Source organism: Microcaecilia unicolor, chromosome 5 (genome assembly GCF_901765095.1).
Source record: "Microcaecilia unicolor chromosome 5, aMicUni1.1, whole genome shotgun sequence".
NCBI lineage: Eukaryota > Metazoa > Chordata > Amphibia > Gymnophiona > Siphonopidae > Microcaecilia > Microcaecilia unicolor.
The window spans coordinates 97,832,872-97,852,474 of NC_044035.1; the positions used below are offsets into that span (position 1 = coordinate 97,832,872).

Genomic DNA, 19,603 nt, shown 5'->3' on the forward strand with positions numbered 1-19,603 from the left:
CTCGATCTACACCTCTTCCCTGGGCTCGCTGATCTCATCACGTGGTTTCCAGTACCATCTCTATGCTGATGACACCCAGCTTTATCTCTCCACTCCCAACATCACAGTCGAAACCCAGGCCAAAGTTTCGGCCTGCCTCTCAGACATCGCTGCCTGGATGTCCAACCGGCATCTGAAACTGAGCTCCTTGTTTTTCCACCCAAACCCTCTTCTCCTCTTCCCCCACTTTCCGTCTCTGTTGACAACGCCCTCATCCTCCCTGTCTCTTCAGCCCACAATCTCGGAGTCATCTTCGACTCCTCCCTTTCTGCCCATATCCAGCAGACAGCTAAGACCTGTCGCTTCTTCCTCTATAATATTAGCAAAATTCGCCCTTTCCTCTCTGAACAGACCACCCGAACCCTCGTCCACTCGTTCGTTACCTCTCGCCTTGACTACTGCAACCTTCTTCTCGCTGGCCTCTCGCTCAGCCATCTATCCCCCCCTTCAATCTGTCCAAAATTCCGCCGCACGTCTTATCTACCGCGTGAACCGATACTCTCATATCACCCCTCTCCTCAAGTCGCTTCACTGGCTCCCAATCCGCTACCATATACAGTTCAAGCTTCTCCTATTGACCTTCAAGTGCACTCAATCTGCAGCCCCCCACTACCTCTCTGCACTCCTCTCCCCGTATGTTCCCACTCGTAACCTCCGCTCTCAGGACAAATCACTCCTATCTGTACCCTTCTCTACCACTGCTAACTCCAGACTCCGCCCCTTCTGCCTCGCATCACCTTATGCCTGGAACAGACTTCCCGAGCCCATACGCCATGCGCCCTCCCTGCCTATCTTCAAGTCCTTACTCAAAGCCCATCTCTTCTTCCTTGCCTTTGATGCCTAACCACCTTCCCCATTCATGTTACCTACACTGACTACATAGTTTGTAACCTCTACATTGTAAGCTACTTAGTGTATAACCTTTAGATTGTAAGCTACCTACACTGACTACATAGTTTGTAACCTTTAGATTGTAAGCTCTCCTCAGCAGGGACTGTCCTTCCCCATGTTAAACTTGTACAGCGCTGCGTAACCCTGGCAGCGCTATAGAAATGCTAAGTAGTAGTAAGACATTTAAGCTTCAAAAGGTTGGATATTTCAGCAAGACAATATCTGAAACAACTACAAAAATCAACCATGCGGTGCTCATAGGAGAAAAAAAATGAATACTATTGAAAATTATAGGAAGATCTCAAACATGCAATGCATGAAAGGAGACAGAGAAAACTGGGGATAAAATCCTAAAGAACAGATAGATTTAGCTGGCTACCGGACACATTTAACATAGTAGCACAGTAAATGTCAGCAGATAAAGACCTGCATGGCCTACTATGTATGCCACATTGAGCCTGCAAATAGGTGGGGAAATGTGGGATACAAATGTAACAAATAATAATAATAATAATAATATCCAGTCTGACCAACAAGGCAGCGAGAGCCACACCTGCCACTGTGCAGGTTATAGTCATTCATGATTAAACCATGGTTAGCAATTTGCCATTATGCCAGTCACATATAGGCAGTTAAATATATAACATAGCCCTGGAACAATATCCCCCAAATTCTATATAGTGTGACGTGATTTGCGCATGCAACTTCATTAACAAGCAAATTAGTGCTGATAATTGCCAATTAACAAGTAATTGACACTATTTGGCTTTAATTAGAATTTAAGCATTTCTAAAATCTATGCACATCGCTATATAATAAATCCTGTCCACCTCTAATTTAGACATCAGTATTTACATTAAGTGTTACTTGTACCGACAGGCACTCGGTGTATTGTCTAAACCACATAGAAATTTAGGCGTACTTTTTTTTGGCATGCTATATAGAATCTAGCCCTATATGTTTAAAACCAACAGTATTGCTAACAATATTTAGCTTGCTAATTTCAATATTAAGATAACTTCTCCTCCCATTTGAGATGCACAGCACCCTTACTCATAGCATATGATATTAACATGAAGACAGACTGAATCTACATCTATCTATTGCCATTTGAGGGATACAGACCAAAGAAATCCGTCTGGCACTAGCCTTAGTTCCCAATTGCTGGAGTTGTTGAAGCTAAATCTTCTTTTACCATTTACAAAACACAGTTCCCAACTACTCTTGCTCAACATAACACCTCAACAGCCATGTTTTGATTCAATTCTTCTTCTATTTAGGTATCCTTTGAGTTTGTCCCATTTTAGTCTCCACCACCAGGAGGGCATTCTAGGCATCCACTAACCTCTCCATGAAAAAGTATTTCCTAACATTATAAGTCTACTGCCCTACAACTAAAATTCTACTGCCTCCGGAAGAGATTTGTTTGTATACAAATATATAAAACAGATATTTAAGTACTTAAATATCTGTTTCATAAATCCCATATCTCTTCTTTCCTGTAAGATATACATACTCAAGTCTTCTAGTCTCTTCTCATATGCCTTTTGGCGATACAATGTGCCATTTTGGTCACTTTCCTCTGAATTGCTTCGTCTTTTTATGTCCTTGGAGAGATATGGCCTTTAAAACTGAACACACTCCAAGTGGGGCTTAACCAACAATTTGAACAGGGGCATCAACACCTCCTTTTGTCTGCTGGTTATGCCTCTATGCCCAGCATTCTTCTGGCTACTACCACCCCTTTTCACATCGTTTCACTGTCTTGAGATCCTCAGACACTATCACATCAAAGTCCCTTTCCTAATCAGTATACATCAGTCTCGTGCCTACTAGTGCATACTGCTCTTTTGGATTTCTACACCCCAAATGCATCATTTTGCAGTTCTTCGCATTAAATTTTAACTGCCAAATATTAGACCATTCTAATTTTCATATATCCCTACTCATGTTGTGCATTTCTTCCACCAGGGTATGCACTCTGTTGCAAATCTTGGTGTCATCTGCCAATAGGTAAACTTTTCCTTCTACCCTTCAGCAATGTCACACACACACATATTGAATAGAATCCCTGAGGCACTCCACTACTTACCTTTCTATGAGTAAATTCCATTCACCACCATCCTCTATCATTGTTCAGTTTACCAGTTTCCAATCCAGTTCACCACTTTGGGTCCTAACTTTACCCACTGAAGTTATTCAAGAGCATTCTATGAGGAACCAAGCCAAAGGCTTTGCTGAAATCCAAGTAGACTACATCTAGTGCATGTCCATGACCCAATTCTAAGGTCACCAAGTCAAAGAAATCAGTCAGATTTATGCAAGATTTTTCTGTCGTAAATCCCATGTTACCTTGGATCTTGGCTTCTAGGACATTCACGATCATTTCCTTGAGCATTACCTCCAGTACCTTTATAACCACTGAAGTAAGGCTTACTGGCCTGTAGTTTCCCACATCTTCTCTTTCTCCATTTTTGTGAAGAGAGACCACAACCGCTCTTCTCCAGTCCCACGGAACCTCTCCCATCTCTAAGATTTATTAAACAAATGGGACCCACCAGAACCTCTCTGAACTCCCTCAAAATTCTGGGCTAGATGTCATCCAGCCCCATGGCTTTGTCTACTTTTATTTTTTCAAGTTTTTTTTTATAAATGCTTTCTTCGTTATTGGTACGATATCTACTTCGTTCTCATATGTAGTTTTATCAGACAACTGAGGTCCTTCTCCAGCATCGTCTTTCGTGAAGACAGAAGTATTTGATAAGCACGACTGCTTTTCCTCATCATTCTCCACAGCATCTTTCAGTCTTACAATTCTATTTCTATCCTTCCTCTCTTCACTAATTGTTACGGCCCCAGGCAGTGCCTTGCACCCTGTCAACTTACCGGCCGAGGGTCGGGTTCGGCAGGAGATGTAGCAGCAGACAAGGTGGGCCATCAGGACTGTGCTTAATTCCCTTATTCTAGGACTTCCACAGCTTCCAAAACATAATCCCAAGATTGACTGGGACAAGGAAGAGCTCTCTTCTTGGAGCATGTCCTGCCAATATCGGTGCCTTGACTCGATGCTACCCTCGGCCCACAGGCATAGCCACAGGTCAGTCAGGGTCCATCCAGCAGCAGTGCACCCTTGACAGCGCTGACATGGGAGGGGAGTACAGCAGGCTGAGCTTCATGGCTATCTCTTTCCCTGATCAAGCCTAGCTGTTTCTTCAATGGGTCCGCTGCAGTGTCAGAGATTCCCACTCGCTGCCTGCAGTTAAACCGAAAGCCTCCCCTCTGCTGCATCTTCCTGTTTCTGCGTGGCAGAAGGGAAGTTTCAGGGGGGGATTCGCTGCCACCACCAGGGACTCGCTGAAGAGCAAGACACTTCCTAAAAGAGATGATCCAGAGAAGCCATGGGCATTGGGAGGGAGGAAGGGAAGATAAAGGGGGAACTGTTGGACAATGGGGTGGAGGGGAGGGAAGGAAACAGATGCTGCATGTGAGGAAGGGAAAAAAGGACAATTTTTGGACATAGGAGAGGAAGGGAGAGTTGTGGGTGGGGTGGGAGAGAGGAGAGGAGAGATGCTGCACAGGGGAGAATTGTTGAACATGGGGGAGGAGGGGAAGAAGGGAGAGATGGGACGAGGAAGGAGAAATCTCCCATATGGGGGTGGAGGAGAGGAAGAGATGCTGCATGGAGGAGGAGAAGGGCAAAAGAGGGAGACATGTTGGACATAAGGGTGAAGGAAAGGGAGAGATGGTGCACTGGGTGGGGGAGAGGGGCAAGAGGGAGAATATTTGAACAGGGTAGACAGGCAGAAGGGAGAGATGTGGCAAAGGGGTGGAAAGCGATGAGAAATCTTGCATATGGGGGTGGAGGGGAGAGAGATGCTGCATAGAAGAGGAGAGGGAAAATGTTGGACGTGACAGTGGAGGGGAGAAAGGGAGAGATGCTGCATGGGGGGGGGGAAGAGACGTAGGACACAGGGCACAAGAAAGAGAGAGAGAGAGATGGTGAACAATGGGAGAGGGAGGGAGAGATGTTGGACATGGGGTTAGATGAGAGGGAGGGAGAGATGAACAGAGGTGGAGAGGGGAAAAAGAGGGAGATGTTGGATCCAGGAGCAGATGGGAGTGATGGAGAGATATTGGACAATGAGAGTGAGGGAAGAGAGAGGGAGAAATGCTGGGGGACAGGGAGATGTCAGGCTATGAGGGTGGGAAGGGAAGCAAGAGGGAGCAAATGCTGAACTAGAAGGGTGGAGGGAGGAAGATGCTAGGAACAGTGGAACTATGTGGGAGAGCCCAGAAGAGGGGTGGCAAGGAAATGGATGAGAGGATAGTGATTACAGAGGGTAGAAATATGGTAATGGAGAGTAGATTAAAGATGAAAGGGATTGGAACGCTGGGGAAGGAATGAGATGGGGAATGGGAGAGGCAGTGGGTGAGAGAAGAAGATCAGCTGAAAAGTAAAAAGGAGAAGGGTGAAAGGGTGAAATCTCAGTTGACAGAAGCTGAAAAAAAAAAGAGGAATATACAGCAGAGAGGAGAAAAGACAAATGGACAGCAGCTGCTTGAAGGAGAATTAGTAGACAGGAAAGCAGAAAAGAGAAACTGGAACCAACATAATGGAAAAATAAAACATCCAGACAACAAAAGGTAGAAAAAAGTATTTTACCTTTTCGATACTGCTTTTAACTCCTAACCCATACTCACTTGTTCAGTACCCATGTTTTATCATTCCCACCTTAGTAATTCCCTTATCTCTTATTTGTCTGTCCTAATTAGATTGTAAGCTCTGTCGAGCATGGACTGTCTCTTTATGCCCAGTGTACAATGCTGCATACGTCTAGTAGTGCTACAGAAATGATAAGAAGTAGTAGTTAAATAAATACGTTAGCTTTGGGAAATGAACAAAAAGGAAGAACTGGCATTTTGAACAAACAAGAAGAAGCACAAACAGCAACATTCCATGTTTCCCTTCTCAAACCATTCATATTCCGAGGGGCAAGCAGAACTCCTCCGATGCCGACCTCCATAGTTGGGGATTCAGACAAATGAATATGAAGTATAAGAGATTCTTGACTCGAGGAGTTTGGGGAAGGCTCCAGTATCTCATTGCCTAGAAAGAATATGGACCCAAGGAAAACTGGTGGGAACCTGCGAGTCAAGTCCGTGCTCCTAGACTCCTCCTAAGATTCCACCACATGCTCTCTCACAAACCAAACCACATCCTTGTGGGAGGAGACCCTTGGGGGGGGGGGGGGGGAACTGTCGCGGCCCCGAGTCGTGCCTTGTGCCTTCCCGACTTACCGTCAGGGGGTCAGGTCTGGCAGGAGATGTAGCAGCAATTCAACAAGGCGGGCCGTCAGAATCGCAGCCTCTGGTGCACCCCCCTAGGCATACACGTACTCCAGACCCTCATTTAAAGGACCCACAGCACAGAGTTGGGGGAAGTACATACCAGTGACAGCAGACACCCGGTTCTTCTTCAGGACAACTTCTTTGGTTCCCTCACTGCCTTCGCAAAAGATTCCTGTTTCAGCTTGGTCTCGTTTCGTGGTCCAGTCCTGCCACAGCCTCTCTAAATTCAGCCTTGCCACTGTGTTTCCAGTTCAAGCCTCCCTTCTTCGCTCCCTTGCTAGGGTTGACATTCCTGCCGGTAGCCCTGCCTCAGCGTGTGACTCATCTACTGTCTTGTCTGGGCCTCCTGACTTCCAGGCTTGGAACCCGGCAGGAATCCAAGGTCTCACCCCCCCAGATCATTGACACTAATATACCCGAAAAAGTCTTCTCACCATTATTTATGGTTTTTAGCCATTTGTTCTTCTGCCTGAGCTTTTGCCAGCCGTACCTCTCTCTTCACTTCTTTCAGTTTTATCTGGTAATCTCATCTGTGTTCCTCTTCTTGCATTCTTTTCATGAATGCCACCTATTTTGCCTTTATTTTTTCAGCCACTTGTTTGGAGAACCATATTGGTTTCTTTTTTCTCTTGCTTTTGTTTACTTTTCTTATATAAAGCTTTGTTGCTGATTTTATAGTGTCAGCTTTGTTTCATACTTCTCTTAGGCCCTTCCATCTTGAAATCCGGGACTGAGTTTTCTGTGTCTGCACTCCGCTTTAGCTCTTTCCACCTATCCTGAAATCCAGGACTGAGATTTCTGTGTCTGCACTCCACTTTAGCTCTTTCATCAAAATTATACAGTGTGATGATCACGATGCCCAGATGGGCATCCACCCAGACGTTACACACACTATCTCCATTTGTGAGCACAATATCCAGCATCATAAGAACATAAGAGTAGCCAAACTGGGTCAGACCAATGGCCCATCTAGCCCAGTATCCTGTTTCCAAACGGTGGCCAAGACAAGTCACAAGTACCTGGCAGGATCCCAAATTGTGGCAACACTCCATACTAAAAATCCCAGGGCAAGAGTTGCTTCCCATGTCTGTCTCAATAGCAGACTATGGACTTTTCCTCTAGGAATTTGTCCAAACCTTTTTCAAACCCATATATGCTAACTGCTGTTACCACATCCTCCGGCAAAGAGTTCCAGAGCTTATCTATTTATTGAGTGAAAAAATATTTCCTCTTATTTGTTTTAAAAGTATTTCCATGTAACATCCTCGACTGTCCCCTGTCTTTGTACTTTTGGAATGAGTGAAAAAATTGATTTACTTCTACTTGTTCTACACCACTCAGGATTTTGTAGACCTCAATCATATCTCCCTTCATCTATCTCTTTTCCAAGCTGAAGAGCCCTAACCTCTTTAATCTTTCCACATATGAGAGTCGTTCCATCCCCTTTATCATTTTGGTCACTCTTTGAACCTTTTCTAATTCCGTTATATCTTTTTTGAGATACAGCGACCAGAACTGAATGTAATACTCAAGGTGCGGACGCCCCATGGAGCAATACAAAGGCATTATAGTATTTTCGGTCTTATTTACCATCCCTTTCCTAATAATTCTTAGCATCCTGTTTGCTTTTATGGCCACCACTACACACTGAGCAGAAGATTTCAGCGTATTATCTACAACGACACCCAGATCTTTTCTCGAGTGCTGACCCCCAAGGTGGACCCTTGCATCATACTTTCCAATGTGCATCACTTTGCATTTGTCCACATTAAATTTAATCTGCCATTTCGATGCCCAATCTTCCAATTTCTTAAGGTCTTTTTGCAAAGTTTCACAGTCCACACATGTTTTAACAATCTTGAATAGTTTTGTATCATCGCTCCTCCTCTTGTGGGTTCTGTCACCATCTGTCTGAGCGGTGCTCTTTGAAAAGCATCCACTGATTTTCAGAACATATATGAATAGTATCATACCAAAAAATCTGACTGAACAGCCCAATACTATCCATAAAACAAGGAGTCAGGTTTAGGGCACAGTGAAAGCAGGCTGAAAAGTTTTCTGGATGGCAGCAGCATTTAGCCATTATCTGGATAACTTATATGTTAAGTTCAGGCTTGCTGAATTGTGGACTGTGCCAGTGCAGTGTCCATACTATCTGGATATTCAGTGCCACTACTTATACATTTACTGGCGCTGAATATACAGATTAAGCTAACACTGGTGCTTAACTTAAGCTTGTCACCATACCGACTCATAATGCATCTTGTTGTGCTTAAACTGTGTACCATGTAGAGGTTGTGTCAGCTTCCATTCACTTAAGGATTCATTGAAACATATGATTTGACCATGGATGGGTAAACGTTTACACAAAAACGTGTATATCACTCTTAATTATATATCTATACAATAATCAACACATATTGCAGCATTTATTCTTTTCTAGTGAACATGATTGCACATGAAACTTTTTTTTTTAATGCACAGAATAGCTATTTAGGCAGCAGCAATGCAAGTTTTCCTGAACTGTTTCAGTAAAGTGTCTCAAACTTGTTTTAGAGAAAACATACCAAAGATAACCAGTTTTCAGAGCAATTCAAACCTTACCTTCTGCTAGGAGTACCAGCCAAGGGCCTAATTAATGCAAACTGTGATATGGGACCATCATTTATATCAAAACACAAGATACCCTTCATCTGATAGCCTCATGTGGCTGGCAGAACCCATCTAGCCAGCTTCCAAAGACTATGGAAAGAAATCTTGGAGCAGCAGAGAAGGGAGGATGAGGGGAAGATGGGGTAAAAAGTGAAGGGGAGCTTGAAAAGTGGGTGAGAAGGGAGAAGTGGCTGCAGACGAGCGGTAGAGGAAGAAAACTGCCTTTTTCTCAGACTTGCTGCTGGCATACCTCCATAACAGCTTTCGGTGAGTTTGAGCTATGTGCTGCCCAAAATTATTTTCACAGAACTTAACAGAGCACCAGATTCACTGCAAATTACAGACTATGTGGTGCTGAAAGAAAACAGAATAGCTGTTCAAAAGGTGGCACAAACAAGTCTCAGGGAGAGCTCACTTAAGAGGATGGAGGTGGAGACAGGATGGTGGAGGTTGATAGGGTATCTGCTGCTTTGTATGGTGATGGTCCTGGCTCTCACACTGAAGCTTTTTTTTTTTTTTTTAAACATACTAGCTAGCCCCTGCATCAAAAATAGCCAAGATCCCTTATATATATATGCACCCAAGAAAAATCACTTCTTAGTAAGTTAAATTCACTGAAAGTATTTTATTCTTAAATGGTTACGTCAAAACCTTGGTGTAAGTTTTAGTTTCATAAATATGGTAGATTCAGATTATCCACAGATTTGACACAGATAACTCAGTAGGCCCAGAGATGGAATGGAGGGCACAAGCATTTCCTCTGTTCCCCCCCCTCAAAAAAAAAAATCATAACCAATTAATGTTTTGGCTAGCAGAGATCCCCATGCCCTGCCAGATGAAGACATCCTCTGCAAAACCCCCAAACGTTCTGAATGCTGTGGTAGTCAGTGGCCACATTTCCAGCTACAGATGCTGACACCTCGGCCGCACATGCTCAGTATTTTCATGCATGAACTAAACATGCATGAGAAATTAAAATGCAAGGGGATGCCAGCACTGATACAGCCGCTGACTGATACAGCATTCAGAAGGCCCGGAGTTTTACAGGGAATGTCTTCATCTGGCAGGACCTGGGAATCCCCACTAGTTACAAAGATGATGTTCGCTACTGCTGAGTGAGCCCCTGTCTACCCAGGCCCACCTGTGGCTACAGCGCTGTTACCAATTAAGAATGGCCTATTGAAAAATGCAACGTCACTGACTATTCAGTTCTTCTAGATGTTAAATAGAACATTCATGCCCTCTTCTGAAAATGTATTCCAAAAAACATGCTTATAATTTAGTAGACAATGGGACCCTCTTACTAAAGTGAATAAGCACTTAACATACAGTTGACATGTGGAAATGGGCTACCACATGACCACGTTAAGGAGTTTTACAGTAGTTTGGCCTGTTACCACACATTAAAGTGCACATTAGATTTTGTAAATTTCTCTCACATGTGGCATGGGTGAAGAATGGGAGTGGAAGGCTTGTGGAAGTTAACACACTGCACTTAATGTGCACTGACTGCCTTAACATTCTCTGGGAGAAGGTACTACACAATAATCTAAATGTTGACACCCGACCTGCAATAAAAAAATAGTGAAACTGTCCTTTCTTGATACAGCATTAGTTTGGGGCTTGCCTAAAATCCTGTATTATAGCATATTAAACCCAAAACTTAACACACTTTAGTAGAAGGGCCTTAATGGAAAAATTATGTCTTACACGTTTCTGTCTCTCTCTCTCTTTTTTTGTAGCACTAAACTCAACCCCAGAAGGGGAACAGCACCAACGAGCCGCTGTCCCTACCACAGGTCCAACAAAGAGCAGAAAGCGGGAAAGCAGTATGGACCCGACATGGGGTGAGGCTGGGTAGACAAGAAGGGAGGAACAGCAAAGGACATAGTCAAATACTTGCTGTTTAAAAGTGTCCCACAATGCATCTCACTGGGGAAACAACGGAGAGCCTTGTAATATTCCTCTACGCCACTACATTAGGCTGAAGAGGCAGCTGGGGGGGGGGGGGGGGGGGGGTGCCAGCTCCATAGGGTGTCACCCCAGCTAATGGATGAGGGACCCAGCCCCACCAGGTATCATCCACTACAGACAGGAAATCTCCAATTATCAGCTATAACTGCTCAACTGAGAGATGAAAAAATCAGGAGCTGCATAATCCGTCCACCATCCACTAGGAGACAGAGAAAATGCTGAGCACTCCACTATTTTCTCTGTCTCCTTCTGCTGGTGGATGAGTGTAACCCATTGATCTGGACTGGTCTGGTGGATGTCAAGGAAATCTGTGTTTTTATATAATTTAGGATAAATTATTTTCAGCATTTACCTGTAACAGCTACTCTCCAAGTACAGAAGGGTAAACAGCAGCCCTGATTTTACATTCTCAGAAGACAAACAATTTGACCTTAACTAGAGGTTGCTTTCAAGAAAAAACGGGAAACATAATTGCAAACAATGGGGAAAATAACATTTAAGTGCTTAAGTATTGCCACACTGGGACAGACCAAAGGTCCATCAAGCCCAGCATCCTGTTTCCAACAGTGGCCAATCCAGGTCACAAATACCTGGCAAGATCCCAAAAAAAGCTCAATACTTTTTATGCTGCTTATCCTAGAAATAAGAAGTGGATTTTCCACAAGTCATTTTAATAATGGTCTATGGACTTTTCATTTAGGAAGCCGTCCTTTTAAAACCTGCTGAGCTAACCGCCTTTACCACATTCTTTAGCAACGAATTCCAGAGTTTAATTACACGTTGAGTGAAGAAAATGTTTCTATGGTTCATTTTAAATTTACTACTTTGTAGCTTCATCGCATGCCCCCTAGTCCTAGTATTTTTGGAAAGAGTAAACAAATGATTCACGCCTACCTGTTCCACTCCACTCATTATTTTATAGACCTCTATCAAATCTCCCCTCAGTTGTCTTTTCACCAAGCTGAAGAGCCCTAGCCATTTCAGCCTTTCCTCACAGGGAAGTCGTCCCATTCCCTTTCTGTTGCCCTTCTCTGTACTTTTTCTAATTCCACTATATCTTTATTGAGATGCAGTGACCAGAATTGAACACAATAATCGAGGTGCAGTCGCACCATGGACCGATACAAAGGCATTATAACGTCCTCATTTTTGTTTTCCATTCCTTTCCTAATAATTTGCTTTCTTAGTCACCTAAGTGCACTGAGCAAAGGGTTTCAATGTATCATCGACGACGATGCCAAGATCCCTTTCTTGGTCGGTGACTCCTAACGTGGAACCTTGCATTACATAGCTATAATTCGGGTTCCTCTTTCCCACATGCATCACTTTGCACTTGCTCACATTAAACTTATTCTGCCATTTAGACGCCCAGTCTCCCAGTTTCATAAGGTCCTCTTGTAATTTTTCACAATCCTCCCATGATTTAACAACTTTGAATAACTTTGTGTTGTCAGCAAATTTAACTACCTTACTAGTTACTCCCATCTCTAGATCATTTACAAATACGTTAAAAAGCAACGGTCCCAGCACAGACCCCTGGGGATCCCCACTATCTACCCTTCTCCATTGAGAATATTGTCCATTTAACCCTACTTTCTGTTTTCTATCTTTTAACCAGTTTTTAATCCACAATAGAACACTACCTCCTATCCCATGACTCTCCAATTTCTTTTGGAGTCTTTCATGAGGTACTAAACGCCTTTTGAAAATCCAGATACACAATATCAACCGACTCACCTTTATCCACGTTTGTTCACCAAAGAAATGCAATAGAATGGTAAGGCAAGATTTCCCTTCACTAAATCCATGTTAGCTTTGTTTCATTAATCCATGCTTTTGGATATGCTCTGTAATTTTGTTCTTTATAATAATCTCTACCATTTTGCCCGGCACCAATGTCAGGCTCACCGTCTATAATTTCCCGGATCCCCTCTGGAACCTTTTTTAAATATCGGCGTTACATTGGCCACCCTCCAATCTTCTGGTACCATTCTCGATTTTAAAGAAAAATTACATATTACTAACAATACTTCTGCAAGTTCATTTTTCAATTCTATCAGTACTCTGGGATGAATACCATCCAGTCCAGATTTGCTACTCTGCAATTTGTCAAATAGCCCCAAGTACATCCTCCAGGTTTATAGAGATTTCATTCAGTTTCTCTAATTCGTCAGCTTTGAATACCATTTCTAGCACCAGTATCTCTCCCAAATCTTCCTCGGTGAAGATCGAAGCAAAGATTGCCCCTTTTCCTCTCGGTCATCTAGCAGTCCAACTGATTCTTTTGCCGGCTTCTTGCTGTTAATATTTCTTGGGTAAAAATCCCTTTCTTCATTTTACACTTTCTTATAAAGAAGGCAACCCAAAATTATAAATTAGGCCCTAGGGGAGGGAATTGGAGTCTACCCCACATGGTATTTCCTAATGATGACAGTGTAAATGTCAAGTATACACAGTCTACAACTGTATTAGATGATCTATAGAACCTAGTGGTCATATGTTATCATGGACTAATGATTTACAGAAATGCATTTTTCCATTTTGCACTAGAAAGTCATCTGGCATGGATACAGAATTCTTGTCAAGGGGAGCTTGTAGATGAGTAGCAGCCGAGGCTCTATTGCCTGGGCGAGAGCAAGGTCCTTGCTGAATCTATTTATGTCCCCACTCGCATACCTCCTAGAAGAATGGAAAGTTGGATCAAAGTTGGTTTTAAAGTGCGATTTCAACATTTTCATAATGGAACTTTATGAAAAAAATTGGCTTTTTGGCCTTATCTCCGAAAAAAAGGCTCTCTCTTGACAAGGTACATCTGCAAGCTTTTCCTGCACATACATTTTCAGCCATGAGAGCCTGTGAAATCCAATAGCCAGTGTAGAAGTTCTCAATGCTATCTCAAAATCATCAAAAAAGAAAACAAAAAACATTCTGTGAAGTATGAGAATGCCATGTTATTCTCTCCATGGAAAAATGAAGCCTAAAGATGCTATGCTCCATTCCTTGGCACAGTGTGGTTGATGATGCATATAGATTTTACCCACACTGGACTCCACTGGATGACTTCACTCACCTGTGAGGACTTGCAATCTTGTTTGTTCTCTGATAATAATCTTTATCTGTGCTTAATATATTTTTTAATTTTGGGTACTTGAGTTGCCATTTCTTTATCACAATTCAGCATAGTAGCTCCTAAATACAGATTAGAAAGATTATTCTGTCAAATGTATTTTTTGAGTTCGTATTGAAAGAGGCGCTTAAAATGTATACCTAAAAATGTTTAACAGCTTTTCTTAACACTTTAGCCCAGAGTGATGCACTTTGATTAAAATACATCAATGGAATTGCAAGTTTTGGCAGACTAGTCGTCTAGCAAGTCAATATAAGTATGGAGATTTATAAATAATCAAAGGACTGTTATAATTAACTCATAGAAGCAGTGGCAGCAGGTTTTAAAGCCTGATAATTGCTTTCTCAAAAAATTGTCCTGAAGGCAAAGGCATTAAACAAACAGGCAATGGTAGAACTCAGGAATTCAGAAAAAAAGTGTCACATTTCAAGCTGTATGGTGGGGTAAAATATTATTACACATATCCAACTACCCTCCACCCCCACACAGTGATTCCTTATTTGAGAGACAGTGGTGTTGGGGGGGGGGGGAAGAGGGCTTTCACAGTCATGAGGTAAGTTTATCTCTAAAATTAAAGGGCCTTAGGCAGACCTATATTACCTCTTACTGATGTGATAGCAATGCACAATTTGTCACCCCACACTCCCTGTGGATTGGCCAGCTGCCACTGTGGCAAAATCACACACAATGCTGTGACAAAAATAATCTTTCAAAAGAAGGCTGCATCATCATATTCTGTTCTCACTGAAGCCAAATCTAAAACTGGAGGAAGCATGTATATGCTGCAGATGGAAATGAGAAATTGCTGCAGGTATTGCACTTTGGTAGTGCCTAACAGAAGACCTTGTTTATGGCATCCCATAACAAAGTAACATCCCTTAGTCTTCATCAGTAAAAATGTATAATAGAATTTATTTATCGGTACCATGATTTCAGTGTGTGTGTGGGAATCAGTAGATAAGTGGATATAGATATCTACCTAGATATAAGAGAGATTTTACTACATTGTTAAAATATATGCAAACCCATTAATTCTAGTATTACCAAGTCAGATATTTGATACGCAGTCAATACTCAATTATGCCAGCTGTTTGGTATATTATCTGGACTGTACTTGTATGGAACAGCAGCTTAATGTCAACAGGAGAAACCACATCTACATAAACAATGTGTTTTTTTGTTCCACTGCAGAATATATAGGGCACTGCACTTACTCATATCATGGTAGACTGAAGTTGCCTTCTTTGTTGAGAACAAAGGTGGTTTCCGTGGTGACATTATTTCAATTTTCATCAGTTCTTCAGCGCAATGCTTCCACTGGCCTAAGAAAAGAACAAAGTAAATGTATTCAATATGCCTTTAAAAACGATATAGAATGTATTCCACTGAAAAAAATGCCTCTTAAGCCAAAAACATTATGTTTATGATAACACTGCATCAAGCACAGAGGTCATTCCTAAAAGTAAGCTTATTGTATTCACAAGCCAATAAATGTAACTAGTCAGCTTCACAGTGGCGTTCCTAGGGGAGGGGGCGGTAGGTGCAGTCCGCCCCGGGTGCACGCTGCTGGGGGGGTGCCGCGCGCACCTGTCCTCCGTTGTTCCATGCTTCTTCTCTTCCCCGGAACAGGTTACTTCCTGTTCCGGGGCAGAGAAGAAGCATGGAACAACGGAGGACAGGCGCACGCGGCACCCCCCCAGTGACGTGCACCCGGGGGGGGGGGGGGGGGTTCCTTCGCGGGGGGGGTCCGCGCTGCACCCGGGGGCGGGGCGCATCGGCGATCCGCCCCAGGTGTCAGACCCCTAGGAATGCCACTGCAGCTTCATATTTGCTGGCCCACTACCATCCAGTCTAGGTTGGTTGGTTATTTATTTATTTAAACTCCCTTCTCACAGCATTCATAGTCTTTTTTTCTTTAGCAAAAAAACAAAACCATAAAGCATACTTTGTTCCACTTCTTTCAAATATTTAAATAAAGAACTATTGCTCACCTTTAACAGACGTTTTCAGTAGACAGCAGAATTAATCAGGAATACAAGTGGGTAACATGTCACCAGGATAAAACAGCTCTTCCAGAGCTCAGAACTTAAGTGTACAATTCTGATCATGTATGGCAATCTCCTCTGCATCTCAGTTCTATAGCTCAAAAATTAATGCAATTTTCAGGGAGGACGAAAGTATTTTGTGCCTGATTGATTTTGCTGTCTATGGAAAACATCTGAATTTTTCATCAACAAGCAGGATTCAGTCAGAAACACAAGTGGGTGACTCCCAGGCTCAGCACTGCCCAACTGTTTATGGATTGCCCATTGTTCAGGAACATCCTGAAAAAGTCAAGACGGTATGAGAGTTGCAAACTCGCAGATTGACCAACACAGCTTGACCAACTGCACTATCACTTACTATGGACTGATCAAAGCACCAATATGAGGGAAAGGTATGAAGTGAGGACTAGGTTGCTACTTTACAAACAGTATCTAGCAAATCAGATTCATTAGAGCCAGTGTAACTGAACTGGTTCTGAACAGATAAGATTTCACTTTAGTCGTTAGAGGTATAGAATGCTAGCTAATTTGCTAAAGTGTATTTGGCAACAGGAATGGCCATTCTATTAGGGTCAAAGGAGATAAGCTGCATAGACCTTCTGATAGAATCAGTTCTTCTGAGGTAGTAAGCAAGAACAGTTTATGGTCTAGAGCAGGGGTCTCCAAACTTTTCATGTAAAGGGCTGTAAAGTGGACACAAGAAAGTTCTGGGGGCCACCAAAATGTTTAGTCTTACCCATGCAATTTTAACTACTAATTTTGATTTTACAAGGATATATATAATTTTTAAAACTCACTATTTTAGAGGAAGTGACGTCATGGTGCCAAATGGCCTTTAGCTCCTGCTAGCACCCCATGTTGATCAGCAGTATCCTCAACCATCCGTGCTTCCTTCTCCCCTTATTTGTGATTTCAAGTTGAGTACTTGTGTAGAAATATGAGCAAGTTATCCTATTCGACTAGGAAGGAAGGAAAATGTCAGTTGGGCCCACAGATTGGTAAGGGAGCTCTCTGCCATGCTTCTCTGGCCCCTCCTCTCTCCCTCTAACTTGGCACTATCCCTCACTGAAACTCATCCAGCCCCAGTGAAGAAGGATGTCCTGCGGGAGTACTTCTCAGAGATTCAAGACAAAATTAAGGAATCCAAAAGGAGATTTTGGACCACATGGACGCCATTGGTGCAGACTTCTGGGAGCTGGGTGGCCGTGTGGATGAACTCAATTGAGGAGCATGCTGAATTACTATCCACCTCGGACTATTGTTTGCTTCAGCTAACTACAAATTATGAAGACAACCTCTATAAACTAGATGATGTGGAGAATCGGGGGAGCTAATAGAACCTCCATTTTCAGAGTGTCCCCAAAGGCGGGGCCACAGTTGTCCTGACTATATAGTAAGGATCGTTTGTACCCAAATCCACTTCATTGGAACTTGAGCTTTGCTTCCTCTGCCTTGCTTCCTAGTTCTGTGGCTCCTGTGACCTGAGTCAAACTCCAACAGTGAAAACAGGTGCCCAACAAGGAACGGAAAACTCCACAGCACAATGCAGGGGTGGTTGCCCAGTGACTTTTGTACTCTGTGAGATAGTGTTTAAGCTCTTTCTTTTCTATTTATGGGGTCTCTGTACTTCTGCAAATAATTGCCTTTTTGTGGAATATATTCTTAGTAGAACTGGGATGGGTGCTTCTTAGGCTGAATGGATGGTTGGATAGTCATTTGCTCTCAAAGGTTTGCATTGGTATGAATGTGGGGGTGGGAGACAGAGGGTTGGTTTTGTGTTGTGAGTTAAATCCTATGAGGTCCTTGGTGACTTCTGTTTGGTGTTTGATGTGCGTGTGGGAATTTGGGATGGGGGGAATGGGCTGGCTGTTTTCTCACTTGAAGTTCTGGGTTTTTGTATTTTCTTGTTTTACATTTGAATTATTACTCTTTCTATATGTGTGCTGATTTAAAACTTTTCACTTATAATGTAAAGGGTTTGAATTTCCTTCAGAAAAGGCAACAGTTATTTAAAGAAATGCGTCTCTCTAAACCTCATGTATTATTTTTGAAGGAAACACATTTTTAATGCAGCCATGAAAAGTTTGATGCAGCCATGAAAAGTTCCTGTCTCATCCTCATGTTTTTTGTGCTTCCGCTGCAAACGATTCTAAGAAGTGAGGGGTTGCTATATTGCTCCATTCTTCCCTACAGGTTCAGGTTGAAAAAATTAACAGAGACCCGGAGAGACGGTACTTGTTTTTCATCTTCGCCTAGACCAACTTGAGGTCACTTTGGCCTCAGTTTAAGCTTCAAATGAAAGCCAGGAACAGTTCTATGGTAAGCTTCGTATGGGGTTATGGATCTTAGTACAAGGTACACTGATCATTTGGAGGGGGGGGGGGGGGGGGAGATTTTAATGCCACCATATCTTCGACCCTAGACCATTCTATTGGATCTGCGGGCACTGATTTTTTGCTCTTGCAGGCTTTGGGGTCTTTTTCGCGTGACCTTGGTCTCTATAATGTGTGGCGCTTAGCCCATCCTACTGTTCAGGATTACACTTTTTATTTGATTCGCGTTGGTCCTACTCACGTACAGATTACCTTTTTGTAGACAAGTTGTTACGGGATGGGGTGGGTCCTCTGGTATTGGTAGTATTACTATGACCACGCTCCAGTACGGGCCATTCTTCCGTCTCTTCAGGAGGAGGAAACAGACATGAGACGGTCTGTCAATACACTCATTACAGGATGCCGAGATCCTTGTGGGATACCATAGTTTACTTCAGGATTACTTAGAAATTAATTTGCATTCAGGTCCTCCCTTTGGGTATAGTCTGGGATGCCTTAAAGGCAGTTATGTGAGGCTATTTTCTCCAAAAGGCTAGTAAGCGAACCCGAACATGAGGCTAACTAGCTAGTTCCCTCTCTACTAATAATCTTTTGGAGGCATGACATAAAGCTACTAGGTGTGCCTCAGTTTTGCACGCGTTACAGACCGCGAAAATGAAGTTGGATAGTCTTTATTCAGATTAGCTAAGTTTTGTAAATCAGAGATAGCTAGTCTCACTATGAACAGGGTAATAAACCCGGTCGCTCACTGGCTTTTAAGCTAAGTAAGCTTTGGGCTGATCGCATCACCAATAAACTGGGGGATGGGATGGCTCACTATTTGGTTAAATTGTCTCAAATTCGTTCCTGTTTTCATTCTAAGGATCTCACTATTGGCAGGATGTGATTGAGGTATATTTGTCTTCTCATGATCTTCCTAAGTTGACGGGGACAACACATGTGCTTGGACTGTCCTATTACTCCAGATAAGGTCAAGAAGGTTATCAAAGCCCTACCAGATTTGGAGGGTCTGCAGAATGCTTTTTCTAAACATTTTGCAGGAGAATTGGCCTCATTGTTGGCTAACATCCTTATCGAGTCCGCAATAGGGAGGCCCTGCCCCTATCTATGATGGAGGCCTGAATAGCGGTGATCCCTAACCTGGGGAAGGTTAACATGGAATTTGTGTCCTACCACCCAATCTTGGTTCTTAA

General features: G+C 42.9%; 1 protein-coding gene across 1 annotated transcript in view; it reads right to left on the reverse strand.

Moving 5' to 3' along the window:
* The window catches only part of RTKN2 (rhotekin 2), a 233,684-nt gene that overhangs the window by 3,111 nt on the left and 210,970 nt on the right, over positions 1-19,603 (reverse strand). Inside the window, exon 12 of the mRNA XM_030203115.1 lies at positions 15,247-15,354. Coding sequence (XP_030058975.1) covers positions 15,247-15,354 — 108 coding nt within the window. The remainder of the gene's footprint in view (positions 1-15,246; positions 15,355-19,603) is intronic.